The sequence below is a fragment of the Puma concolor genome, chromosome E3 (assembly GCF_028749965.1).
Source record: "Puma concolor isolate L17-30 chromosome E3, mPumCon1.1.hap2, whole genome shotgun sequence".
In the NCBI taxonomy this organism is placed as follows: domain Eukaryota; kingdom Metazoa; phylum Chordata; class Mammalia; order Carnivora; family Felidae; genus Puma; species Puma concolor.
This window is the reverse complement of record NC_141682.1, coordinates 6,998,900-7,026,884: the sequence shown is the minus strand read 5'-3', so window position 1 is coordinate 7,026,884 and position 27,985 is coordinate 6,998,900. Positions and strand designations below refer to the sequence as shown.

The following is a 27,985-nucleotide window of genomic DNA, read 5'->3' as shown; positions in this document are numbered from 1 at the left end:
CAGTTGCTATACTGCACCAAACTCATGATTTATTATGCTCAGAGGTACCAAGAGACAGAAGTAAAGAGGTAAAACTGTCCTTGACATCAATTCCAAAACATGCTAGTGCCTCCATTTTAGTATTTATCCTTGAATATCTGTAATTTTTTATGTGCTATATCTTCTGTATCTCTGTAGGTACTTCTTTATTACCCTTAGTTTTTCTCCCTGTATCATTCTGATTTTGAATAGTATCTCTTAGTTCTTTTAATTTTTTTAATCTTTATTTATTTTTGAAAGAGAGACAGTGTGAGCAAGGGAGAGCAGAGCAGAGAGAGGGAGATACAGAATCCGAAGCAGGCTCCAGGCTCTGAGCTGCCAGCACAGAGCCCAACGCAGGACTCGAACTCATGACCTGTGAGATCATGACCTGAGCCGAAGTCGGACGCTCAGCCGACTGAGCCACCCAGGCACCCCTAGTATCTCTTTAGTTCTACTACATGTGAGCTGACAGATTCAGATCTGTGGTCCCCCCTAGTTGGTGTAGTTTCCTTCTTCTGGACCTTCTCTAGGTTATGATCTTTCTCCTTAGGTCCAAGCCACCAGAACTGGACTTACTGGTGAAGTCTTTCTAGGATTCTGTACAAGGGCACAAAAATGCTAAGGTCTTATGTTTTGTTTCCAATGCCTTTCCTGGAAGATCCCATCGTTTAGGTTTGTCAAAGCACAAAGCTGGGCTGGGTGGGGGCAGGGGAAGAGGCGCTTCTCTCCATATCCTGCTGGGGCGATCTCGTGACCCCTTTGCTACCTGAAGACCAGAGCTCCGAGAGTGTGAGCAGAACACCAGGCCTTCACGACCCCTACACATCCCGGAAGCCCACTGGAAGTGCCTCACAGTCCCACCCTCCCACTCCCCCTGATTCGTGGAGGTCTCGGTGGTCTTGGTGACTCCCTGAGCCCTCCTCTACACATCTAGGGGAATTTAGCTTCCTTCTCAGGGTGGGGAAAAGACTAAGGTTTAGAAGCATTTCCTCGCCAATGAGAAGAAACAGGAAACCGATGGGGCATCTAGCCTCTTGGGTGTGAGGTGCAGGTCACAAGCTCCTTCTGCAGGGAAAGTACCTCAAGCTAATGACCGGGGCCTAGTTGCACTCACTCAGATGGTTCTGGTACTTTTGTAAAAACAACACAAATTTTTTATAGAATCAATCATAGGCTTCATCTCTGGCCCCAGCACCGTAGCAAACACTTCTATACAATTCAACCAACATGCTCCAAGCACCCATTTACTGATGTAATTGGAACACAGATTCTGTTCTGTTCCTTTTTTGCCTTAGTCCTTTCCAATATTTTAATGTTAACAAGGACAAGGAAGTAGCACCTCAAGTAAACAAATCTTGCTCTAAATTGTCCAAACTTAAGGAAATAAAATGTATAACTCTAATACTTTGTTTAGGAGTTTGGAGGTTTGGAAGAGAAGGCTATGATGGATGTGGTGACTGAGTAACAGCAAAAAACTTTTCAAACATTCAAATCATAAGGTCTTAAATTTTTTGTTTTGTTTTTTTGTGATTTTTGGGTGTTTTTTTTTTTTTTTTTTGCAACTAGGAGCAATGAGAAAGCTGTAAGACTATAGATCAATATAGTTTCAGCTGAGAAAGACATTTTTGGTGAGCAGAGTAGTTTTAAAATGTAAGAGCCTGCCTTAGGAGGCAATGAACTCCCTAATACTGAAAGGGTTTCATGCAGAAACTGGATAACCAATTGCCAGGCCAATGTCTCCTCCAGTTTAACAGTTATTAAGCATCTATTACATACACGTGCCAGAAAACTGGGGCTTCCTCCATCAGGTGGGAGGTTGGGTTTGATGATCGCATGGGGCCCAGCACAATTTTTCAAGGTTCTTTAACTTTATGATTTTATCATTATCTTGGATCAAAAGTTTTTCACACAGGTAACAAAAACAGAGTTTCACCACTTTGTACTGTTTGATGTTTAATAATGTAAGACATAATACAGGTTAGTGCTTACGAGCTTAGCTTTTGGAGGCAAAGTGGTCTGGCTGGGTTCAAATGCTAGTTCTGCCACATACTGGCTGCGTGACTTTGGGCAACTGAATGAACTATTCGAAACTTCAGTTTTTCCCAACTGTACAATGAGGGTGCTAAGTAAAACCACCTCATTAATATGAGGATTCAAGATGATCCACGTAAAGCACATGATGTTTAGAACATGGTAAATCCTCAATAAACATTAACGATAGTCTTCACTGCAGTTTTCGTTCTCAATTAAGTCTTACACCTGGACCTTCATTTGTGATTGTTTGCAGGGGACTCCTTAAATGCTACTAATGAGGCCCTGTGATACTCACACATGGATGTAGTCTCAGATAAAGTCTGGCCTGACCCACAAAGGGAGGGTTCTGGAGCATAAACTGAACCATGGGTTCTCCCATCCCCCACTGAGACCTAGTGAATCAGCCTTTTGGACCCCATATTAATGCCACTGACTAGGGGGTGTGGAGGGCAGATAACTCCAGCGAGGCAGCTCCCATCATCTGAGGACAATTCTCCAGAGTGTCTGGAGAAGGAGGAGAGTGGTGAGCACCCAGCAGCTAAAACTCAGAGTAACTGGGGGACAGGCAGGCCAATTTGGTAAGGGGATCTGGGCAGGGCACCGGCATACAACATACACAGTCAACAGGATCTATTGGGTGTTTCTTGTAAGCCCAGCAGTCAGCAGAAGCAGTGCCCAGAGGCACACTCTCTTCCTGTCTCTAGCAAAGAGGCTCAAATTAACTTACCCATGTCATCTTCTTTCCCCTAGACCTTCCCACAAGGCAGGGCTAACCAGACCATGTACCTTTCTTCTCCTAATTACTGTTTACTTTCCAACCCAACTGCAACTCAAACTGACACTTATTCTGCACACTGTTATCTTCTGCAGGTCTATCTCCAGGGCAACTGGGAATTGCTACACATACTGCTTGCACCCAAGATTCTTAATTCAGCTTGGTCCAATTCCTTCCCTGGATACAGCTGCCTTCTTTCTTGTGGGTAACATAATAAAAACCAGCCCACAGTTTGGCCTGTCTTCTCTTCTCTATTCCCCTAAGGTCCCTCTCCCTTCTCCTCAAGATGTGACCAACCAACACGGTTTCTCTCCTGAATTTACACACTTAACTCCTAGCCAACTGACACTAGTAGAATCAAAACAAAAACAAGGTAGAGGTTTCATGGAGAAGTCTGAGACTAAATAATGCAGCAGGAACACATACCATCCAGCCTCTGAACCCCAATTTTGCCAGAATATAAATACTTTAAGTCAATTTCTTTTCAAAGGCTTTAATACTCAAGATGAGAACAATGGCTGGAGCATTCTAGTGGCTGGGATAATCATTTCTAGAAAAGGTTGGTTGCTGAGGTACCAGAATAGCTATCATGCTTTAGAGTTCTCTCTTCCCTTCACTGTGTTCTTCCCTGAAGAAGCTGTCAAACAAGGCAGAAACTACAAATAAAGCTTATTTCTACTGCATTCATGAGGCTTTTCTCAGTGTCAACGTTCTGAGATTCAACAGAAGAATGAGTGTCATCTCAAGGCTTTCCTTCATCCACCATTATCCATGGGTGCTCTCTTGTCTAGATCCTTAAGCATGAAGCTGCTAACAAAAGCATTTCTTGATGGGGAAAGCAAACATATCTATTTATTGTGGATTCTCCAGCGTCCCTAAGTTCTAACTGAAGGATTTCAACATATCAGTAGGTTTGACGGTTATGCTGGAGAAAATGCTTGAAGTTGTTGTTATTACATTCAACATAGAAGTAAGGTTTCCCTTAGGAAGGCTTTCCTAAACTTGAGTAAGAGCTGTTCTACACCAGAAACATCTAGACACTTAAGGTATTTATGGGATTTGTCCTCTCATGACTTCTCAGATGTTTAAAGAGGCTGCAACTCCAACCGAAACTCATTCCACACTCTTTACACTGAAAGGGTTTCTCACCAGTATGGATTCTCTGATGCTGATTAAGATGGGACTTCAGAGTGAAGGCTCTGCCACATTCATGACATTGATGGGATTTCACATTGGAGTAGGGTTTTTGATGTTTTATGTGGGAACACTGGCCAACATTGTCTCTACATATATCACATTTATAGGTTTTCTCTGCAGTGTGAGTTCGGTAATGCTGAATAAGGTCTGAACTATAACTATAGGCTTTGCCACAGATATCACACTTATAAGGCTGCTCTTGTAACTCAATCTTCTTATCTTCAATCACTGTCAAGTTCCAACTATATGCTTCCTCACAAATGCCATTTTTTTCATTTCTCTTACCCATGTGGAGCACCTGATGTTCAATGAGGCTAACATACTGAAAAAAGATTTCTCCACATTCATGGCACTGATGGGATTTCTCTCTAGAGTGGAGTCTCAGATGCCCAGCAAGGTGTGACCGCCTCCCAAAGCCCTTGCCGCACTCATTACATTTAAAGGGTCTCTCCCCGCTGTGCACACTCTGATGCTGAACAAGATGAGACCTCACTCTAAATGCTTTCCCACATAAATGACAGGTGTAGGGTTTCTCACCAGTGTGGACCCGCTGATGCTGAGTCAGATGCACACGCTGATTGTAGCTTTTCCCACATTCGTCGCACCTAAATGGCTTCTCCCCCGTGTGTATTCGCTGATGTTGAATCAGATGTGCACTCTGAATGAAGCTTTTTCCACATTCATTACATTTATGTGGTCTCTCTCCTGTGGATGATTTTTTGTGCATGTATGTGACTTCGCTGAAATTTATCCTCTTTGAAGAAGGCTGTCCTAGTATCTCTTTCATGGGAACTCCCTGCTTTCTATCCAACTTGCCTGCATGTTCATGGCCTTCTCCAAAATCTTGCACTTGAGAAGCATTCCTTTGGATTCTTCCTGATAGTTCCATGTCTGCTTCTGAAAATTCTGAAATTTTCTTCTTAACATTCAATTTTGTATTCTTACTTCTTTTGTCACTGCCTGAAAGAATAAAGAGGAAATGCAGATGGCACCAGTTCTTTTACAGAAGAAGGACACGCTGCCAGGAAAAAGAGGATAATCAGGTGAAACCACGATGGAAGGGCAGTGACAAAGGGGGATACGTGTATATGCCTGAGCCAGCGGGAGTGAAAGAACTTTTGGTATTTGTCCACTGAAAAGAAGGAGATGAAGGGGCTCACTAAGCAGGGTGGTGAGGATGGCCAAGGCTAGGCTATCGCTAACGTGAGTACCACACTTTGACTATACAGGAAGGAGAGAGAGGCATTCTGAAATGCAAACATGGGTCAGGCAGACAGAATGAGACAGAACAAAACACAGCTGGATGGAGCAAGCAGACAAAAACTGGAGGAATGGGGAGCAAAGGATTATGAGGGGGATACAGAATTGGAAAGAACACCTGAATAGGAGCCAGGGCAAAAGAGAAACGAGTCAGGAAAAACTACTGTCAAGAGGGTAGGTGAGACATCAATCTCCACTCTCCTCGCCCTTAGCCCTCACTACATCTGCAGTTTCCCCCTCCCCCACAGCTTGAACCTGTGAATGCTCACTGCCTTTCTTGTCCGCTCCTGCCCGCCCCTGCTCCCCCCCCCCCCCCCACCGAGACCAGCACTACAGGCTCTCCATAATTATGGCTGAATGAGCACGCAAAATATCCTCTTTTGATCAAAAAATGCTGGGGGAGGGGCACCTGGGTGGCTCAGTCGTTAAGCGGCTGACTTCGGCTCAGGTCATGATCTCGCGGTCCGTGAGTTCGAGCCCCGCGTCGGGCTCTGTGCTGACAGCTCAGAGCCTGGAGCCTGTTTCAGATTCTGTGTCTCCCTCTCTCTGACCCTCCCCCGTTCATGCTCTGTCTCTCTCTGTCTCAAAAATAAATAAACGTTAAAAAAAAAATGCTGGGGGCAGGGGTAGGGAGTGTTAATAGGAAATTAGTCATAAGAACAACTGCAGAGAAGATACAAAAGGAAAGAGACTCTATTATTGTATTTTAGTGTTTATATTTATTTTTGACAGGGAGAGAGAGAGACCGCACAAGCAGGGAAGGTGCAGAGAGATGGGGACAGAGGATCCGAAGTGGGCACCATGCTGATAGCAGAAAACCCAATGTGGGGCTGAACTCACAAACCATGAGACCATGACCTAAGTTAAAGTTGGATGCTCAACCGAGGCACCCACGCACCCTGAAAAGAGACTATTTTAAAATAAATGCTTTCCAGGTCTGGAGTGCTACTGGATGGATTCCCCCAATGAGGAATCCACCAAGCAGAAGGGATGGAACCGGCTGAGGAGATAGCTAAGGTCAACTCAACTTTAAAGACATTGTGAACTTCATAAACTTCTACTGCATGATGGAAAAGGTGGTGGTGACTGTTAATGTGAATGACAGGTAGCCGGGCTTGGGGACATCAGAAGCAGAATTCTTTCATTCATTCATTCACTCATTTATTATTATTACTTTTTTTTTTTTTTTTTTAGGTAGGTTTCACACCCAGCGCAGAGCCCAATGCAGGGCTTGGACTCACAACCCTGAGATCAAGACCTGAGCTGAGATCAAGAGTCAGACACCTAACTGACTGAGCCACCCAGGCACCCCAAAGGCAGAATTTAAAAATAAATACTTATAAGACAGTTTTAAGAGTTATGTGAAAAATATTAAGAGGAGCCTTTAAGTTCACAGCATAGGTGACAGTGATCTCATCCTTATATAAGTTTAATGTCACTTGAATAGTTAACAAAAAAAATAAGTAAATAGGAAAAATTGTTCAACCTTACTGATAACCAAATTAATGAAAATGAAAACAGCAAAGACTTCTCTTTTGCTTACTCAATTTGTGTTTTTGTTAAAAAAAAAAAAAAAAAATTTTTTTTCTGATAACCCTGGGAGAAATTTAGTAAAACTGACACTCTCATAGGGGTCACTATTTGAAAAAGCAATTTGGCAATATTTATCAAGACCCATAAAAATGTTTTTGGCCTTTCATCCACTAATTCCACTTCTGGGCATCTACTATAAGGAAATAATCTTAAATATTTAAAAAAAGGCACAGGTACAGTTATCAGGACAAAAGAGAAAAAATTAAAAGTTCAACTGAGGAACAATTAAGTGTTGATGTGCCCACAGAGTGGCAGCTTGTCAGAAATAACAAACAGGTGGGGCACCTGGGTGGTTCAGTTGGTTAAGTGTCCAACTCTTGATTTTAGTTTGGGTCATAATCTCACAGTTCCTGGAATCAAGCCCTACATCAGGCTCTGCGCTGACAGCACGCAGCCTGCTTAGGATTCTCTCTCTCCCTACCGTGCTGGTACATGCACGCACATGCACGTGTGTTCTCTCTCTCTCTCTCTCTCTCTCAAAATAAATTAAAAAAAAGAAAAAAGAAAAAACAAGAGGGCTGAACCACACAGAACAATGTGTGTCTAATATTTAACTGTACTCTACAAGTACACCTACATAAAAATAAGCTTATGAGGGGTGCCTAGGTAGCTCAGTCGGTTAAGTGTCCGACTTTGGCTCAGGTAATGATTTCGCAATTCGTGAGTTCAAGCCCCGTGTCGGGCTCTGTGCTGACAGCTCAGAGCCTGGGGCCTGCTTCAGATTCTGTGTCTCCCTCTCTCTCTGCCCCTCCCCACTTGTGCTCTGTCTCTCTCTCAAAACATTAAAATGAGAGAGAGAACAAAAAATGTTCTCTCAAAAAAACATTAAAAAAATTAAAATGATAAGCTTATGAAAAAATAGAAGGAAACATGCTAGAGAATACCAGTTATATTAGTTAGGATGGTGGGATTATGAGTGATTTTTTTTCCTCCTGCTTTTTTTCCTCCAAACTTCCTATTCTAGGATTACTTTATTGTTTTAAAATAAGTAAAATAGTCTAAATTGGGAAAAAGGGAAAGAGGGAAGGAAGCATGCAAGAGAGCCAAAACCCTCATTTACTACAACAGAAAGGAAAAAGATAACATTTAAAATTGGTGAGTCAGGGGCGCCTGAGTGGCCCAGTCGGTTAAGTGCCCAACTTCGGCTCAGGTCATGATCGCGCAGTTTGTGAGTTCAAGCCCCACATCAGGCTCTGTGCTGACAGCTCAGAGCCTGGAGCCTGCTTCGGATTCTGTGTCTCCCTTCTCTCTGTCCCTCCCATGCTCATGCTCTGTGTCTCTCTCTCAATAGTAAATAAATGTTTTTAAAAAATTAAAAAAAAAATAAAATTGGTGAGTCAGGCAATAGCCGTATTTTTACAAATACAGAATTAAGAAACAGGCAAGAGAGCTGAAAGCAGGTACCTCTGGGCAGAGGGAAGTTGTGGGGACGGTGGAGAGGACATAGAATTTTGCCTACTAATTGGACAATGAGTTACAACATAAATCGTAACAAAATGGACGATGATCTCTGCCCCTTAGCTACTGTCCCCAGTACACAACCCATCTGTCCTGCTGCTCTAAGCTAAGAAAACTATTTTTGCCTGCACTTATTCTCCAAACACCAAGTGCTGATTACATACATCTTTGGGATTTCTCTCTGAAGTGGCGCTTCAGGTGCTCAATCAGATGGGAGTGCCGGCCAAAGTTTTTCCCACACTCGGTACATCCGTAGGGTCTCTCCCCACTGTGCACACTGTGATGCTGGACAAGGTGCGAGCTCACGCGGAAGGCTTTTCCGCACACCTGACACTTGTATGGTTTCTCGCCAGTGTGGACACGCTGATGCTGTGTCAGGTGCACACGCTGATTGTAGCTTTTCCCACATTCACCACACTTAAACGGTTTTTCTCCAGTGTGGATTCGCCGATGTTGAATGAAGTTTGAGGCTTGAAGGAAAAATTTACCACAATCGTTACATTTGTGACCTCTCTCACCACTTGTGCTTGTATTTTGCTTACGGTTAGCATCTGTGATGGCACCAAGATCTCTTTTCTGGGAAGAGTTCTGCCTTGATTTCCCCACAGCGGGGTTTACCTGCCACCTTTCTACCATGCCGTGAAGATCACTAACTTCTCCAAACCCTTGACTCTGGGGAACATTTCTTTCGGTGCTTGCTGACGTCACCCAGTGGGCTTCAGCATCATCAGAAATCTGCTTTACCATGAGTTCCACGTTGTCATTCCTAGACTCATAATCTGAAATGATAGAAGGAAAATGGAAAAATTAGCTATTTTCCATACTGGAAGAAAGAAAATGAGAGATACAGGTAATTACGAAAGCAACACATGCTAGCAATGCATGACTTGGTAAAGGCAGCCTTATGCCACAGAGATGGGATGAAGATTCCTCAAGAAGAAACAGGCGGGGGGACGAAGAGTTGCATCAAACAGATGACTGGGAGACCAGTCATTCTATTTAATGAAGGTGATATCCTCTTGGTGTGGTATTTACAGTACCTGTTTGTGCATATCTGTGCAGTATTAAATATTCCTAACAAGGGGTGCCTGGGTGGCTCAGTCAGTTAATATCCGATTCTTGAATTCGGCTCAGGTCCTGATCCCAGGGTTGTGAGATCGAGCCCTGTGTCAGGTTCCATGCTGAGAGCACAAAGCCTGCTTAGGATTCTCTTTCTCCCTCTCTGCTCCTCCCCCACTCACACTCTCTCTCTTAAAATAAATATATAAACTTAGAAATAAATAAATAAATATTCCTTTAAAAAAATTTTTTTTAGGGGCGCCTGGGTGGCTCAGTCGGTTAAGTGGCCAACTTCAGCTCAGGTCACGATCTCACGGTCCGTGAGTTCGAGCCCCGCGTCGGGCTCTGGGCTGATGGCTCAGAGCCTGGAGCCTGCTTCCGATTCTGTGTCTCCCTCTCTCTCTGCCCCTCCCCCGTTCATGCTCTGTCTCTCTCTGTCTCAAAAATTAAAAAAACAAAACAAAAACAAAAACACGTTAAAAAGAAAAAAAATGAATAAATAAATACATACATACATACATAAAAATTTCTTATGTTTATTTTTGAAAGAGAGCCCATGAGTGGGAGAGGGGCAGAAAGAGAAACGGAGACACAGAATCAGACGGAGGCTCCAGGCTCTGAGCTGTCAGTACAGAGCCCGACGCAGGGCTCAAACTCACAAGCCATGAGATCATAACCTAAGCCAAAGTCGGACGCTTAACCGACAGAGCCACCCAGGCGCCCCAATAAATAAATATTCCTAATAAAATGTGATTATTGGGTTATGCAGCAAACCCAAAATTCACCTTCCTCTTCCTGTTTCTTCATAGCCTGGAGAAGAAAGATATTTCCAGCTTTTTTAATCCCCAAAGAATCTCAGTTTGGTATGAATTAGTATAAAGGAAAAAAGATATTCTTTCTATACCCAGAGAAGAATCTACTACTGTCAAAAGCTAGCTTAACATCCAATAGTCATTAGTGAGTACAGATGCTGAACACATGGCAATCATGTCCCTGGGCAACTGGATCAGCAACCTACACTTCACTTGAAGCACCGACATTTAATATGCTTTGCACAGACAAATCTTCCATCATTAAAAAACAGGGAATATTATTTTTTATATGCTAGAGAGAGAGAGAGAGAGAGAGAGAGAGAGAGAGAGAGATCATAGCCTATTAAGAGCTTTCTAATAAGATTTTTTTTATATAAACAGAAAAGTTGTTTTCAGATATTACAGAATGATGGTAATAAGAGCTAATATTTGCTGAATGCATACTGTGGACCAGGCACTGTGCCTTCAAGTGCTTTACAATTTTATGGCACTTAATCCTTACAATGACCTTTTGAGGTAGATACTATCACTACCCTTTTTTGACACAGTGAGAAGTTATAATTCTTACACCATAAAGAAAATTTTGATTTTAATTTCTTATAACTCCTTTTACTTAATTCTCTTCCTAAAAAAAAAAACACATTAATAGTAGACACAAACATATAATCAAAACAAATTCTATCACAAAACCAGACCTTTGACACTTTTTTTCCTGCCCACTTAAATAGGCAGGTAATCTCCATCATCCCAGTAATACTTTTTCTTTTATTCACATCTGCTTAGGCTAACTGTATTATTAGAATTCTCTCCCTTCCAACAAGTCCAAAAAGCTCATGGCTTTCTTTTTCCAGTGGCAAATTTGAAAAATCAGACTAGCCCAACACACCTCTTTGGTACAATGAACTGCCCTTTTCCAGAGAAGGCGATTATACGGGTTGGTACACAAATGGGTTTAGATTTGCTTTTTTCCTCTTTCCCCATTTCTTCTCCACATTCATGATAAGCTTTCTGTTGATTCTCCTGATTTATTTCTGTATTTGACAGAGAACTGTGCTCCTCGCTCAGTGCTATGCCCAGCTGGTAAGTAATGCAGTGGTGGGGGGTGGGGTGTAGACAAAAACACCCAATCAGGCAGATTTGGTGCTTTACAGATTCTTCAACCTTACCAGTGCCCTGTCTGGCATTCTACATTCCTAAGGATGGCTCCTTTCCCTGATCATTTTTCTCTTCAGCTACATCAAAATATCTCTCCACCGTGGCCCCCAAGATATATCACTGTTACTTAAAAAGTAGAGTAGTGTGTATGGTATGCTATCATTTTTGCAAAAACTCACATATACACAGACTATGTTCAGAGATACAATCCATAAACTGGCAACAGTCATTGCCTCTTTGAGGGAAACCAAAAGATTGAGGATCGGAGTAGGTGACTCACTTTTCACCTTATACCCATTCATACTATTGCAGAATGTTTTAGTACGTGCATGTACGCCCTTTTCCAAACCAAAGTTCTCCACTGCACACGAACCTCTACTTCGCCACTTCCTCCATCACCTGCTCATTCTCAACAGGTGACTGTCTATTTCAGAGTCAAAGCTATCCACTCCAGAGCTCCTTGAACATCCTACAGCCGCAATCAAAAACTTGCTGGCAGCCTTCCTCTGTCACCCTCCCATTGCCTCTTGGTAGAAGAGGTGTCTCTCTCTCCCTGGCCAAGGCCAAGCCTTCCTTCTGGATCTTGGATTGGACCTCCTCATGCCATCCTGTTTTCCAGGGACTGCCCTCATCAATGACCTGTTCTTCCTTGTCTCAATGTTTCAAACTCACTCCTTCCTAGTTCTTTTCCAGTTGCATTTAAGTATGCTTAAAACTTTTCCATTGAGGGGCACCTAGGTGGCTCAGTCGGCTGAACGTCCAACTTTGGCTCAGGTCGTGATCTCATGGTTTGTGAGTTTGAGCCTCCTGCTGGGCTCACTGCTGTCAGTGCAAAGCCCCCTTCAGATCCTCTGTCCCCCTCTCTCTCTGCCCCTCCCCCACTTGTACACTCTCTCTCAAAAATAAACATTAAAGGGGCACCTGGGTGGCTCAGTCAGTTAAGCGTCTGACTTTGGCTCAGGTCATGATCTCACAGTTCGTGGGTTCAAGCCCCACATCGGGCTCTGTACTGATCACTTGGAGCCTGGAGCCTGCTTCGGATTCTGTCTCCCTCTCTCTAAGCCCTTCCCCCACTTGTACTCTGTGTGTCTCTCTCTCTCAAAAATAAATAAACATTAAAAAATAAACATTAAAAAAATCTGCCATTGACAAAGAAAACATACAAAACTAATGTATCCATCTAAGCCTGTACTCTTGCACTGATCAGCCCTCTTTCCCATTTCCTTCACAATGTTTTTGGAAGTTTATTTATGATAGCTTTCTCAAATTCCTTTGCAACCTACAAAGAAACTGTCTTTTGTTCCCCAATGTCCTGACACTCCTCAAAATGGCTGTTTCCAAGATACATCTATTTTTTTAAATCTCATTTCTGGATCTGATGGATACTTTTAAAACCTTGACCTTCTCTGGGTGCCTAGGTAGCTCAGTCAGTTAAGCAACCGACTTCAGCTCAGGTCATGATCTCACAGTCCATGAGTTCAAGCCCCACATTGGGCTCCGTGCTGACAGCTCAGAGCCTGGAGCCTGCTTCACATTTTTTGTCTCCCTTTCTCTCTCTCTGCCCCTCCTCTGCTCATGCTCTGTCTCTCAAAAATAATAAACGTTAAAAAATTAAGCAAAAAAAACCCGTGACCTTCTCAAGAGTATCAGGAACACACTGGTGTGAAAATAATCTAATGCGGCCTTCCCAGAGATGTTATTAAGGGGGCAGAAATCATCAAACATGTTCTTAATGTAGAAGAAGATACTGGAGTTATAAATATGTTGTAATGAACAAATAGATTTTTTAAAAAATCAGAAAGTACAAATTTAAAATTGCTTGGAGAATGGTATAAAAAAGAACTGTATAGGGGCGCCTGGGTGGCTCAGTTGGTTGGGCGTCCAACTTCAGCTCAGGTCATGATCTCACGGCTCGTGAATTCAAGCCCCGCGTCAGGCTCTGTACTGACAGCTCAGAGCCTACAGCCTGCTTCAGATTCTGTGTCTCCCTCTCTCTTTACCTCTCCCCCACTCACGCTCTGTCTCTCTCTTGCCAACCCATTAAATCCCTGCAAAGTAACTGAAAAAGATAAAATGATACTACCAGACTGAAATTAGACAAGTGAGGCATTTAATTTAAAGAGACTGAAAAAGTATTTGCATTACATATAACATATGTGCCGCATAAATAATTCCTTGAGATGAAAACCCCCCACCAAGATGTGAACAGATAAAGCCACAGAGGGCCAGTACAAATAAGTCAAAGAAATACAAATATTTATCACTAGTATTAGAAGAAATGTAAAATTTAAAAGAGCAGAAGTCAATTTTGCTTACTTTTTAAAAAGTTTTTATTTTTGAGAGAGAGAGAGAACATGCATGTGAGCAGGGGAGGCGTGGGGGAGGATTGTGGGGGGAGACAGAAGGTCTGAAGCAGGCTCTGTGTGGACAGCAGAGAGCCTGATGTGGGGCTCGAACCCACAAACCATGAGATCATGACCGGAGCTGAAAGGAGACGCCTAACTGAGCCACCCGGGCACCCCAATTTTACTTTTTAAATAAAAACCTGTAAGTGAACTAAAACCCTTATGACAACATAAACTGGTATAATGCTTTTCAAAAGAAACTTGGCATTATATGCAGCACCCGGCCGGCTCAGAGGATGGTGTGACTCTTGATCTCAGGGTCATGGGTGTGAGCCCCACGCTGGGTGTAAAGATTACTTAAATAAATAATAAACTTTTTTTTTAAAAAAAAAAAGGAAATTTGGCATTATATATGTCTTTCATCTAAAGTCTACTAGAGTGCTTGATATATAGTGGTTCTTCTAAAAGAATTCATTCGAAAGCAGAAAAGCCGTTAGTTTCAAAATGCTTGCCACAGTGCTGAGACTTTTATAATGCTCTAGGCAGCATAAATGAGTATCAGTTTCTAGGATCGTCATTTAGGAACAGGTTCAAAATCTCATTTGGGACACAAATTCAAGAAGGGATGGGACATGTAAAATGTAGATGCCAAGGTGAACATCATGAAATGGGCACCAGTGATCTGAGAATGGAAATGGAGTGAACAACTAGCCACCTGTGCCTTGGAGAAAAGTCACTGTAATACCTACAGAAGAGCCTTGAACAACACACGTTTGAACCGTGCAGGTCTACTTATACGTAGATTTCTCTTGATAAAAACAGACTCTGAATGTATTTCTTCTTCCTTATGATTTTAATGACATTTTCTTTTCTCTGGCTCACTTTCACAGAAGTAAACATGGTATATGATACATAAACTATGCAGTAAGACTTCAGGTCAGCAACAGGCTCTGAGTAGTTAAGTTTTGGGGGAGTCAGAAGTTATATTCAGACTTTCAACTGCATGGGGGGTGGGCCTAACCCCATGTTGTTCAAGGGTCAAATATACTCTAATAAATGGCCATTCAGCAAAGTCTGAGATGTTTTTGCAAGTGAGAAGTATGCAGTTAGAATTATTCAATTTGTCAAGGAATAGAGTACAATAACTACTACAAATCTGTTAAAACGCAAAACCTGTTAGTATTGAGCTCTTTTATTTTAAAGCACTAAAAAGAGAACATTTGCTGGATTCTAAATACTATCCCCTAAGTATCATCAGACTTCAATCATACCCTAATTAAGATGGAAATAATCAGAATAAGCTGAATAAGAAAAAACAAAAAACCAGGAACACTGATTTACTCTTTCACAGAAAAAAATAAATAAATAAACAAAGTCATAGTAATTAAAACATACATGCTTTTATAAGATGTGCCAGAAATACTCTTTGTAACAAAATGAAGATGTCCTAATCCATGCAGATGAAATAATTCTTACCCATGGAAGGAATACTCCCATAATTCTCCTTCCTGTCATCCCTATAGAGTGACTTCTGAGACTGGTCCAAATGTCCCCATTCCTCCAGGATGAAGGATACAGCCACATCAGCCACATCTTCAATTTTCACCAACTTCTGAAACATGAGATCTCCACTAAATTCCCATTCTCTATGTGCAAATTTGGCGTGAGGGGAAGAAGTGGGAGCATGAAGGGAAAAAACAGAGGAGGGACTGTGCTTCAAAGAGGAGAGGGGCACACGGGGTGGAACAGGAAGAGACATTCAAGTAGGAACCCAAGATGGGCCCAGTCTGTAGTGAGAGACAGAACTCCTGATAAAGAGTCAGGATTAGGGCAGCTCCTCATCCAAGAACAGACACAGGTCCTCACTGCGGGCACTGGGACGCCGGCTCACCTGGGACCCAGCTGAGAGAAGTGAGGCTGTCAGCTCCTGGCTGTCCTTCAGGGGAAGGGGAGGAACTTGGAGAGCAGGTAGGGCTGAGGGGGGAGAAAAAGAGGTGTCAGAATATCTTTACCCAGTTCCAATTGCCAGCATGTTCCACTTTTGCTCAAGAATCCACAATGGGGCCCTGCTGCAGCAAGGCCAAATGTTTCTACTTGGCTGTCAAGACCCTCTACATTGTGGCTCCTCCCACACCTAATGACACTGACCCTTCCCCCAAAAAAACTAGACTCCCTGCTCTGGTCAGGCTAATCCCTGCTGGTGACCTCAGACTGTGCTGTTCACCTATAAGGGATTCAATCTGCTCTGCCAAGATCAAATCTGGTCATCTCAAAGAATAACCTGTCCCACATCTTTGTGAAGCTGACACACTAATGAGAGCCCAGGGCTTCTCAAATTTTAATGTGCAAACAAAATCACCTGGAGGTCTTGGTACAGGGAAGACATGGCTCAAAAGTTCTGGAATGGCCCCCACATTCTACGCTTTTAACAAAGCCAGGTGATGCTGGCGCTGCTTCCTGGGCCATGCTTTCATCAGCAAGGCCTTAGCCCACATTCTCTTCCTTCAAGAAGTTACCAAGGTCGATTGATAGCCATTTAGTGTGCACTAAGTCATGTGTTATAAGAATAGGCAGAAAACAATTCTTGCCTTCCAAAAACTTCACTGTCTAGTGGGGAATGCAGACACATAAACCTTACTTACTTCCTGCTCAGGGTAAAAGTGTTATACTTGAAATTCACCCAAGTTCCTATAGAAGCACAGAGGCAGGGCACCTACGGAGTGGAGAGTGGGAGGTGGGAGCATCAGGAAAGCCCTTCCACAGAAGTGACTCTGGGAAGTAGCGGGGGCGGGGGGTGGGGGATGGTTAGGGTGTTGAGGGTGCTTTCCAGGCAGAGTGAACTGCATGTGCAATGCCTGGAGGATTTGATCTCTAGATGGTGGTGACCTTCCGACCCCCTGCTGTCACCTCTGCTTGTTCTTTGTCCAAGATTCATGGTGCATACGATCTCATTGTCTATGTATGCCCTGATTTGGACAGACTCACCTAGTATAAACCTTCAGCCTGACAGTTTGGACATTGCTATGGTTTCCCTGATCCCAAAGATGTATGTGCTTATGTAGCTTGCTTCCGTCCAAGAACTAGGAAGTAATAGGCAATGACACAAAAAGGACATAATGGTTAAGAGATGAAAGCCAGAAACCAAGATGGCATCTGAAACCAGAAGTGTGGCTAAAGAGTCAAAGTAAGACTTGAAGAAAGGGATGAATGTAGTCTATACTCAAACAGCAATTTTGATTTTAAGTATTACAATTGGAATAATTATAATAATTACATTCCAAACAACTACACCGATTTTATGAAGTTTCTATGAAAGCTTCTGTTTCTTTAGCTTTTAAGCAAATGACTTCGCCCCTCTCAAGCTCAACTTGGTCCCAGGGCCTGGAAACCAGCCCTTGGTGCTCTCAAAGGCATAAGGACTCCAGTGTGTAAAAATCAAAAACCAAAACAAACACAAAACAAACATAGCAATTTTGTCAGAAGGCAGACACTGGCCAAAAAAAAAAAAAAAAAAAGACACTGGGTCTGGCTAACAGGGCAGAGGAGAGAAGCAGCTCCTAGAACAGAAGGTGTGATGAGACGCTGCCAGTAGAAGGAAGAGAACAGTATTTTCGGAGGACAGGAGTCTGCACCTGGGAGGGACTCGTGGAAAGGCAAGGGCAGCCCAGCTCAGAAAGGTACAAGTATAAATTTGGAGCTGACTGCTGGGGTTAGAACCCCAGCTCTGGGGCGCCTGGGTGGCTCAGTCGGTTGAGCGTCCGACTTCGCTCAGGTCACGATCTCACGGTCCGTGAGTTCGAGCCCCGCATCAGGCTCTGTGCTGACAGCTCAGAGCCTGGAGCCTGCTTCAGATTCTGTGTCTCCCTCTCTCTCTGGCCCTCCCCCCGTTCATGCTCTGTCTATCTCTGTCTCAAAAATAAATAAATGTTAAAAAATTAAAAAAAAAAAAAAGAACCCCAGCTCTGCCACTTAACAGCTTTGTGACCTTGAAAGAATTACCTCACCTTTCTAGGCTTCAGCTGCTTCATTTCTAACATGAGTGTAACAGTCGTAGCTATTCCACTGGGTTAGTGCGAGCATTAACCCTTGGTATGCCAACTAGGTGTATTAGACACAATTTGGGATTGGGGGTTTCTTTTTTGAACAGTTTTAACTATTTTTAAAGACTAGAATTACATGACTTATTTCTTTAGAGGTCTACTAAAGAACAAAATGAAAATTTATCTTAGTATTAAAAAAGAGAATAAACCTGGGGCGCCTGGGTGGCTCAGTTGGTTAAGCATCCGACTTCAACTCAAGTCATGATCTTGCAGTTCATGGGTTCGAGCCCCACGTAGGACTCTGTGCTGACAGCTCAGAGCCTGGAGCCTGCTTTAGATTCTGCCTCTCCCTCTCTCTCTGCCCTTCCTCTGTTCATGTTCTGTGTCTTTCTCTCCCAAAAATAAATAAACATTAAAAAAAAATAGAATAAACCTCATTCTGTCTTGTAATTTCTATATGGATCCATTGGACTCTCCTACACATTTAGGGTAGATTTTGAGATCTGAGTGATCTTATTTTCCTTGTATCATAAAACATTTTTCTAATTCATCATCCTATGAATTACCACATGTTTACTAAATATTACTCATTAATTATTCCCAATGATAGCATAACAAACTAAAATAATGAGAAAATAGAGGAGAATAAAAGAAATACTTAGGATGATGTAATAGTGAAATAAATCATCATTCTTCACTATTCTCCAAGTATTAAATTCACTGCCCAGGGCTTTGCATCATCATCAAGAAGGTATAAGACTTTGACGCCTGTTTTTAGCTCTCACTGAGGATGACTGAAAATTCAGAATTTTTCATTTTCCACCCATATCAGCAAAGAGAAGAAAATGTGCAGCAGATAACATTGCACTTTTAATAGATGAAGTAAGAAGACAATATGAAGAACAGAGAAGTACACGCTACACAATAATGACGAAACTGAACCCAGAGGGGAAATCTTCGAAGGAGTCTACAAATACTATCAGAGGTAACTTTTCTCAAACATAAGAATCAACGATAAACACTAGATTTTGAAAAGGAAATATGACATTCTCATCCAGCGAATTATTCAACAGGAAGGACTTCATCAGGCCAAGATTTTGCAACAAGACCCTGGACCATCCCACTTTGCTAAAGCGACAGTATTTATTTCGCTAAAGGGATAGTATTGTGTGACAGTGGTCTTTCATTTTTTTATGTTTCTATTACCAAAATGTACTTGATATAAAAAGGTTCAGTTCTCATTAAAAGTTCCTTAAAATTATTTTTTTATTAGCCTTTGATTCTTCTGTAAATGATCTGTAAAATGACATATATACGTATGTATGTAAGCGTGTGTATATAGGCGTGTGTGTGTATGTATATATAATAAAAAGGATCCATTGGCCCCAGATGGTAAATGGTGAAGACTACTTTTTCTGGTAAACAGAGGGTTTAATGAGTTCCCAAAGGTAAAGCAGTTGGAACACTTGCAGACACGTAGTAAACACTAACGTAAGTGATTCCTGCTGCTGCTGCTTCTATCATCACTCCCACAGTGAAAGAAAAGCTGGAAAAGGTCAGGGCCCCGGAGCATGTAAAGTGAAAGGCCTGATCACTAGAGGGAGCCGAGAAGAAAGCCAGGGGCCAAACCTGGAAATACAGGTTCATGACACTTTTCTCCACAATTCTGAAATCCCAAAGCTCCAAATACCAAAAGCCTTCCTTTCAGTAAGGTAGACACTGAACTAATTTGACAGAAAAACCTGACCAGAACTGATGTGAAGCTATTTAAAGTCTGGATTTAATCCCCTTACTGTAAATACATATACATTTCACTGGCGAAATACTAGTGTGCGTGACTGTGGAGTCCCACCTCAAATCCCGCTGGTACTGTAATGTACGGTATATAAGTCATATTCCCTTACTAAATCGGAAAATTTCTGAATCCTAAAATATATCTCATAGCAAGGGTTTGGTTAGGTTATAGACCTGTGGACACATACCATAAATAAGATACTTGGCAGTTCACTTTTCTTTCTTCACATGTTTAATACAAGTTGATAAAATTGAGAGAGGGGGGAGGGAAGGAGAAAAAGAGGAGAGAACAAACGCTCTACAGGTCATGGTAAGCAACTGCTTGAAGTAAGACTTCAAGGTGGGTGAATGAGCAGCCAGAAATGAATGGATGCAATTAGAAACTGGAGAGCTGTTCTTACATAAGCAGTGAGATAACAAAACATGTGCAGAGTTGGAAAACTGCTGTAAAGCAAGTATGACACTTTTGTAAAAGACTTCTGTAGATCTTCTGACAGTGCCTGTACTTAGAACTGTCGTCATCTGCATTACAGCTTTCAAACAGAACCGCATCCTAGCCGTCCTGCAAGCTCACTCTCTCTGCATGCCAGGGACTCAATTCTGGGTCCCCAGCCCTTCCCAACCTCACAGTGCTGCCAGATGCAGAAAGGCCACCCGCCCAAAGTCTCGCTCATACAGATACCGCTTACCCATAAGACCAGGATGCCCGCTCTCTAGCCCCATCTGTTCCACTGAATCGTAGGTCCTCACCATTTTCCTCCAGAAGATGAGGCTTCTGTGGCTCCTGTTCAGATGGGGGGTCCACAGACAGGAGCTGGTGGCTGGGGGACTCCTGAACAACTCCAGGTGGTACCATCTTCTGAGGAAGCACTTCAGGACACACCACGATCTGACAAGCACAATCACACCAATCAGCACACTGTAGAGAAGGCTAAGAAAGAATCCAGTAAATTCACACTATTCTTCCATTCACTCCTTTGCCAAATATACAATGTGCATTTACAATGAGCCAGACACTGATGGCTTAAGCCATAACAGTGGCTTAACAAACACAGTTTCTTTCCAGTCAAAGATGACTTCCATCAAACATATCAACGCACAAATAAATGCATGATTGCAGACTGTTACATGTTAGAAAGGAGAAGAAAGTAGTGCCCTAATACATAACAGATGAGAACCTACTTTAGAGAAGGTGGACAAGGAAGGCTTGTCCGACAAAGTGTCACTGAAGTAAACAGCTCCAGGGCAAAAGAAGCCTGCCAGGGGAAAAGTAAGAAGTGCTCTGGGCAAAGAGAACAACATAAGCAAAGACTCTCAAGTAGAAGATAGGTGTGTGATGTGGTCAAGGAACCGTAAGAAGGCCAGGGTAGGTCAAGTTTACTGAAGAGGGGAGAGAAGTGAGAAGTCAAGTTGTCAAGGTCAATATAGAGCTCAAGAAGCCACACTCAGTTCCTTAGCAGACCAGGTTCAAGACAGACCAACACTAAGACAAGAGCTGGTTCCTGTCCAGCATGCTAAGTAAGTACTCCCTGTTTCTGTTCTGGGCTCTTGCTCGACCCTAGGGGACACGCAGTTACTCTGCCACAACCCGTCTCCACAATCCGTCTTTTCTGGAAGTTACTAACTCAGCAGCATCCTAGCAGGTAATAAGATCCTGCATTGAGACAGAATTGCCACCCCCCTCTCCCCCTCCCTTAGGTTTCAAAGCACTTTAAATTTTAACCCTCTTGGCACTGGCGAAATGTGGTACGGGAGTTACATTAAGAGGCGGCTGCAAAACAGTTGTGGCAAAGATCACTCTGCGTGGAAGTGTGTGTGTCCTTGTGGAGCCGCTCAGAATAAGAGTTAAGATGATGCCAAGCATGTCGCAGGGCACATCAGCACCAAAGAAGCAAAGCATCCCTTCAGGTCCCCTGAGACTGGGACACAGAAAGCAAGGAGAAGGGTAAAGTTTAAAGCTTGGAAAAAGGGCCTGCCAGAGACAGTAACTTCCTGGAGATAAAGTTGAGGAACAATGTTGGGGACACAGACAGCAGACAAAGAGAAAGGCAAACAAAGCAAGCCATGGAAGTCCTTAAGAAAATCCCCTCTATGGGCCTCAAATCCCTGATACCAATAAGAATTTTTTTTTTTCTGTGTCCTTCCAAAGATGGGCTGTATATCAATTAGAGGTAAATGCATATATCTGCTGCAAATCTTCTACTTAAAAAATACTTCTTGTTTTTAAGTGTACTTTTGAATATTTATTACTATAAAAAAGCAGGGCAAAGTTTCTTTATTAATATCCCAAATTAGGCTTAAAAAAGAAGCAACTAGATGTCACCATGAACTTTTACTTTCTGTCCTGACAGAAGCAACAGAAAGATTCAGACATTCCCATCTGGAGGACATTCGGTATAGCCAAGGGTCTGGCTGAGAGTCAGGAGCAATTCCCTCTGCTGCCCACTTCCCTCATGGAGTGAGCTGAACCACTTGAGGAGCTTGAGAATGTCCTGGAATGTTAACGTACCCCTTACCCAGAGATAAAGAGTAATGAGATTGAGACCTTACACCGAAGCACAGTGGCTCTAAAGAATGATGGAAATTTAATTAGCTTCAAACTCTTGTGACCTAAGATCTCATGATTTTGTTTCTTTGTTCTAACAACAATAACAACAACAACAACAACAACAACAACAACAACAAAATTAAAGCTTAAGAGAGTGTGACCCTAGCAACAAGAAGGTAGAGGGTCAAGTTAAATGAGTAAGAAAAGACAAGAAGAGGTAACAACATAAAGGTATTGATTCTCCCTAGGGGCACCTGGGTGGCTCCTTCAGTTAAGTGTCCGACTTCCACTCAGGTCATGGTCTCACCACCATTCGCGGGTTTGGGTCTCACGGTTCGTGGGTTCGAGCCCCACGTCGGGCTCTGTGCTAACAGTGCAGAGCCTGGAGCTTGCTTCAGATTCTGTGTCTCCCTCTCTCTCTCTGTGCCCCTTCCCACTTATGCTCCCTCTCTCTCGCTTTCAAAATAAATAAATATTAAAAAAATATTTTAGGAGTGCCTGGGTGGCTCAGTCGGTTAAACGTCCAACTTCAGCTCAGGTCATGATCTCATGGTTCGTGGGTTTGAGCCCCGCATTGGGCTCTGTGCTGACAGCTAGGAGCCTGGAGCCTGCTTCGGATTCTGTGTCTCCCTCTCTCTCTACCCCTCCCCTGCTCACACTCTGTTTCTGTCTCTCAAAAATAAATAAATGTAAAACAAAAATGTAAGAAAAAATTTTAAATAAAGATATTGATTTTCCCTAAATTAACATAGGATTTACTGCAACCCCAACAACAACAAAAAAAAACCCAACAGGATTTTTGGAGTGGTGAAAACTACATTAGTAATTCTAAAGTTTATAAGGAAAAAAGAAAATATTGAAAATATTTGGAAGGAGGAAGAGTAGCCCTACCACATATCAAAACCCTTTACAGAGCTCAAGTAATTAAAATACTGAAGGTGAACAGATAATAAGATCAACAAAACAATTAAAAGAACATAAGTAAATTCAGGGGCGCCTGGGTGGCTCAGTCGGTTAAGCATCCAACTCTTGATTTTGGCTCAGGTTGTGATCTCATGGTTCATGGGTTCAAGCCCTGCATAGGGCTTTGCATTGACAGCATGGAGCCTGCTTGGGATTCTCTGCATTCTTCTCTCTCTGCCTCTCCCCTGTTCACACGTGCCCACACACGCTCGTGCTCTCTCTCTCTCAAAAATAAATGAACATTAAAAAAAAAAAAAAAAAAGGGCCGTGAGTAGACCCAAATGCATGCAGAAATCTGGTATGTAATAAAGACAGCATTTTAATTAGAGTGAGGAAAAAAGGGATTTCTCTACAAGTTGCTGGGGCAACTGGACAGACATCTGGGAGAAAAAAGTTGTAACCATACCAAACACCATGCACCAAAAAAAATTTTTTTTAACTTGAGAAGAGACTATTAGAAAATTTTCTTATGATGTTTTAGTGGAGAAGGCCTTTCTAAGTATGGCACAAAACCCAGAAACCATAAATTAAAAGATATAAACAGACCACATAAAAATAAAAAAACCCTGCAAAAGTCTCCATAAGCAAAGATAAACAAGGTGGAGAAATAAACTTGCACCTCAGATGACAGACACAGTGCTTACTTTTTCAAATAGGCAAATAATGTAAACAGATAAATCACAAAAAAGGGTATACACACAGGGCGCCTGGCTGGCTCAGTCGGGGAACATGTGACTCTTGAACTGGGCATTGTAAGTTCATATTCAAACCCCACATTTGTTGTAGAGCTTAATTTTCAAGAAGGAAAAACAAGGGTACACATGTAACCCTTTAAAATATATACTGTGGTTGGGGCTCCTGGGCGGCTCAGTCAGTTAAGTGACCGACGTTGGCTCAGGTCACGATCTCATGGCTCTCGAGTTCAAGCCCCACATCAGGCCCTGTGCTGACAGCTCAGAGCTTGGAACCTGCTTCGGATTCTTTGCCCCCCTCTCTCTCTCTGCCCCTCCCTTGCTTGGGCTCTCTCTCTCTCTCAAAAATGAATAAACTTTAAAAAATTAAAAAACATATATATGTATATATACATGTATACATATATATATGTATGTATGTATATATATATATACATATACATATTCTGTGGTCAAACTCACTCATAATATGAGAAATGCATATTAAAATTTAACAGAAGTAGAATGTTGCATCTTTCAGACTGGTGATGACAAAAGTTGGGCAACATCATGGGATCAGGCTGTGAGCAAAAAATTTCTCTCACACCCTGCAGCTGGGACTAAAAACTGGTATAACCTCTCTGAAGGGCAACTTCTCAACAGCTGTCAAAATTACAAATGCACATCGTCTCTGAGCCAACAATCTGACTTCTAAGCATTTATTATTCTACAGTTAAGGATGAACATAAAGGACAGTGATTGTAGCAAAATTTACGTTCAGAAACAATCTAAAGGAATGACTTAAATGGCCTTCACCAGGAGTTTGATTATGGTACATCCATCCACACGATGGAATATAAGCAGTCTCTGGGAGTGAGGCAGGTCTGTTTGCACCAACATGGAACAAACCAAGATATAAACAAATAGCAAGAGGCAGAAGTACACAGTGATTTAAACCACATCTGTGGCTTTTTAAAGCATATTATCCACACGTCCACTTATACATACAGAAGAAAGTAGATCTCTGTAAGGATATACAGGTATCAGGTGACAGTGGTTGCCTCTGAAGAGAACTAGGCAGCCAGAGAAGGAGAGGCGGGAGGAAACTTACTTTTCATAACAAACTTATGCACCTTTTGAATTTTGTATCATGTCAATCAAAAGATAAATACAGTAATTTTAAAAATAAGTTAAATCGCAGACTGTCTTCTCCAGGTTAACACACTGGATACTGCTTCTCTTTGCTGGAGTGGCAGGAAATCTCCACAGTGTACCTAATCCCAGGAGAACAAAAGAATATGAATGAAGCACCAGAGCGCTAAGAATCTCACCCCTGCTCAGCAGCAACTTAACTCTCTTCCTCTCCTTCCTCATTGCTCTAATGTCTCCTCTTCCACTCACCTGTTGTCTGCGTTCCTCTAGCTCTCTCTGTATATTTTCTACCACAGCCACGGCCTCTTCTCCACTTTCCGGGTGATGTTCTCTCACCCAGGTCTGGAACTCTTCCGGTAGGATGGTCAGGAACTGCTCCAGCACCAGAAGCTCCAGGATCTGCTCCTTGGTGTGCAGCTCGGGCCTCAGCCACTCGCAGCACAGCACCCGGAGCTGGCTCAGGGCCTCCCGGGGGCCTGATGCCTCATGGTACTGGAAGTGCCTGAAGCGCTGGTAAAAAGTCTCAAACACTGGAGGGTTGTACTCTTGCATCCAGGTACAGTCTTCTTCTTCCACCTTCACTATTAGAAGGTCTTCTTGCTCCTGTGAAATCTCAGCGGGAGGGTCTAAGTCTATAACTTCCCCAGACTCTGTCATTATCATTCCAACTCAGAGGGATGTCTCTCCAGGTTAGCTGTATCACACAGGTTAGCTGTATCAAATCTGGTTTCTGCTCTTTAAAATCTTCTGAAGGGCAGTTTCATTAGCGTGCAACCTACTGATACATTAGAAAGCATTATTAGCAAAGAAATGACAAAGAGGTCATCTCTACTAAAGATGACCACTCAACAGAGTAATTTACTTTAAAATATAGACAAGATATGGGGCGCCTGGGTGGCTCAGTCGGTTAAGCGTCCGACTTCGGCTCAGGTCATAATCTCACGGTCCATGAGTTCAAGCCCCGCATCGGGCTCTGTGCTGACAGCTCAGAGCCTGAAGCCTGTTTCAGATTCTGTGTCTCCCTCTCTCTCTGCCCCTCCCCTGTTCATGCTCTCTGTCTCAAAAATAAATAAACGTTAAAAAAAATGTTAAAATAAAATATAGACAAGATAGCTGTCTATTTAAGTTTAAAAAACTTAAATAAGAGGGGCCCCCGGGGGGCTCAGCGGTTAGGTGTCAACTCTTGATTCCAGTTCAGGTCATGATCTCACAATTGTGAGATGGAGCCTGACGACCTGCTCCGAGCTGAGTGGAGCCTGCTTGGGATTCTCTCACTCCCTCTCTCTCTCTGGCCCTCCTCTGCTCATGCACTCGCTCTCTCTCAAAATAAACAAGTAAACATTTTTTAAAAACGTAAAGAGCAACAAAACTCTGACATCAGGTCTAACCAAATACAATTTTAATGGTGAAGAGCATTAAATTTCATATAAATAACAGGACAAGACTTACTACTAAGTAGTCCAGACGCAGTCTTTCCTTTTGACTACAAGCCAAACTTACAACACGGGTCAAAAATATTACAATGGTCAAAACTGGTCCTGTCCTTCATGCCACAAGAGCATGACGGACCAACAGGAGACTTCATTGGTTCCGAAGAGAAGCTGAGTTACAAGCACAGATTGGGACCTGTATTCCTCTGAATCGCCCCTGACCCCAAAGACACGGAAAACGGGCCGGTCAAGGTTAGACACAGGATACCCGTCTGGATACAAAACCCAGTCTCTTCCCTCAAGGCACCAGTCCCAGGGAGCTCTCCTGGAAGACCAAGCTCTCGCAGCAGGTTGGGAAGATAGGTTTCTTCCTACAAACGGAGAGAAAACCGAACCCTACACTTCGCAACACTTCCTCGCCGGAAGTAAGCAAGTCCAAGCGTTCCCTGTCCAACGGGGTCGAGCCATCAATCCCACCGCCGAGAGCACTTCCGAGTCCTCTCTAGGAATCCCGGAGGTCCTCGCCTCGCAGCAGGCGGGAGCTGCCCGCCCCAGGCCCCGCCCCGGAGCGGCTGTGGGCCAATCGGCGGGGAGTTGGGGCACTTCCCCGGACGGGGCCGTTCCCCGCCCACCCAACCGCAGGTTCAGCGTCGCTAGAGCCGGGGAGGAAACGGAGCCAGCTGCTCCCCACCTGTGCCTAAAGCCATTTAAACAGCCCGGGCTCCTCCCCTTTGCTTGGGAGTCTGGGCAAGGGACCGGGCCTTAGCTGTCCAGAGTGGTTGCTACGGCAACAGTTGCTAATGTCTGATTGGCCATGGAACTTGCGCTCCCCCACCCCCAACGCCCTGCGCCCTACTTCGAAGTAGGTTCGTCCCTTCCTGAGAGCCCACAACCCTAATTTCTCTTTAATTTTAAGTCCTTCGTTTTCTTCACCTGATTCCTCGCCTCTGCCCACACCCGGTCTCCAGACACACCCACCTCTTCACCACCGCGGAGAGCTCACAGGGCCTGTCTCCGACGTCAGACCCGGGAGTCCCAGGAGCCTACAACTCCCAGAAGCCCCGCGCGGGCCACGCCCGCTAGCCAATAGGGCCGCGGATCTCTTTGCAGCCTTGGTCTCCAGGGCTTATCAGAGTGCGGGAGGGCAGGGAGGCGTTTCCTTGAGCTCCTCTGCGCAGAAGGAGGGTTGTAGCGGAGCAGGTTGCTCTCCCGGCTGGGAGAGTGACGTCGGAGGCGCCTCATTCCCGTGAAGAAGGGGAGTCGTCCATGCAGGGCTTCTCTAGCCAGAGGATGCCCTTCTTAATAATCTCTCATTTTTGTATCAGGCTTAAATTGACCCTGTGGTATGTTTGGTGGATTGTAGTATTTGTATGGTTTCACTTTTTACGTTTACACTGAGTACTCTTGAACATCGAGCCTTTTGGTCCGTTCAAAATTATGGTGTATGGTGTGAAGTAAAGATCTAACTTCATCTTTTTCCAAGCCATTACCCAGTTGTCTCAACATTTATGAAAAAGGCTATCTTTGCCTCCCATTGATCTGTGATGCTGCCTTTATCATATACCAAATCCTCATGTTTTGTGGTCTCTTTCTAGATTTTCTATTCTGTCGCATTGGTCTATTTGTCAATGCATGTGATAATATGCGGTTTCAATTTATTGAGCATTAATAATTGGTT

General features: G+C 43.3%; 1 protein-coding gene across 8 annotated transcripts; it reads right to left on the bottom strand.

Moving 5' to 3' along the window:
* Positions 1-7: 7 nt before the first annotated feature.
* Positions 8-27,342, bottom strand: ZKSCAN5 (zinc finger with KRAB and SCAN domains 5). Of its 8 annotated transcripts, none has more exons than XM_086691961.1 (7): positions 27,286-27,342; positions 25,127-25,655; positions 20,294-20,432; positions 15,601-15,683; positions 15,186-15,321; positions 8,503-9,117; positions 8-4,987 (listed from the first exon to the last, which is right to left on the bottom strand). In XM_086691961.1, the coding sequence occupies exons 2-7, from the start codon at positions 25,538-25,540 to the stop codon at positions 3,864-3,866; spliced, it is 2,511 nt and encodes an 836-aa protein (XP_086548087.1). In that variant the 5' UTR covers positions 25,541-25,655; positions 27,286-27,342; the 3' UTR covers positions 8-3,863. The 8 variants fall into 8 exon arrangements, with proteins under 8 accessions (XP_086548087.1, XP_086548086.1, XP_086548088.1 ...); XM_086691960.1 differs by having other exon boundaries at positions 25,127-25,652; positions 27,286-27,336; XM_086691962.1 differs by lacking the exon at positions 27,286-27,342 and adding an exon at positions 26,327-26,916 and having other exon boundaries at positions 15,186-15,318.
* Between the last annotated feature and the right edge of the window lie 643 nt (positions 27,343-27,985).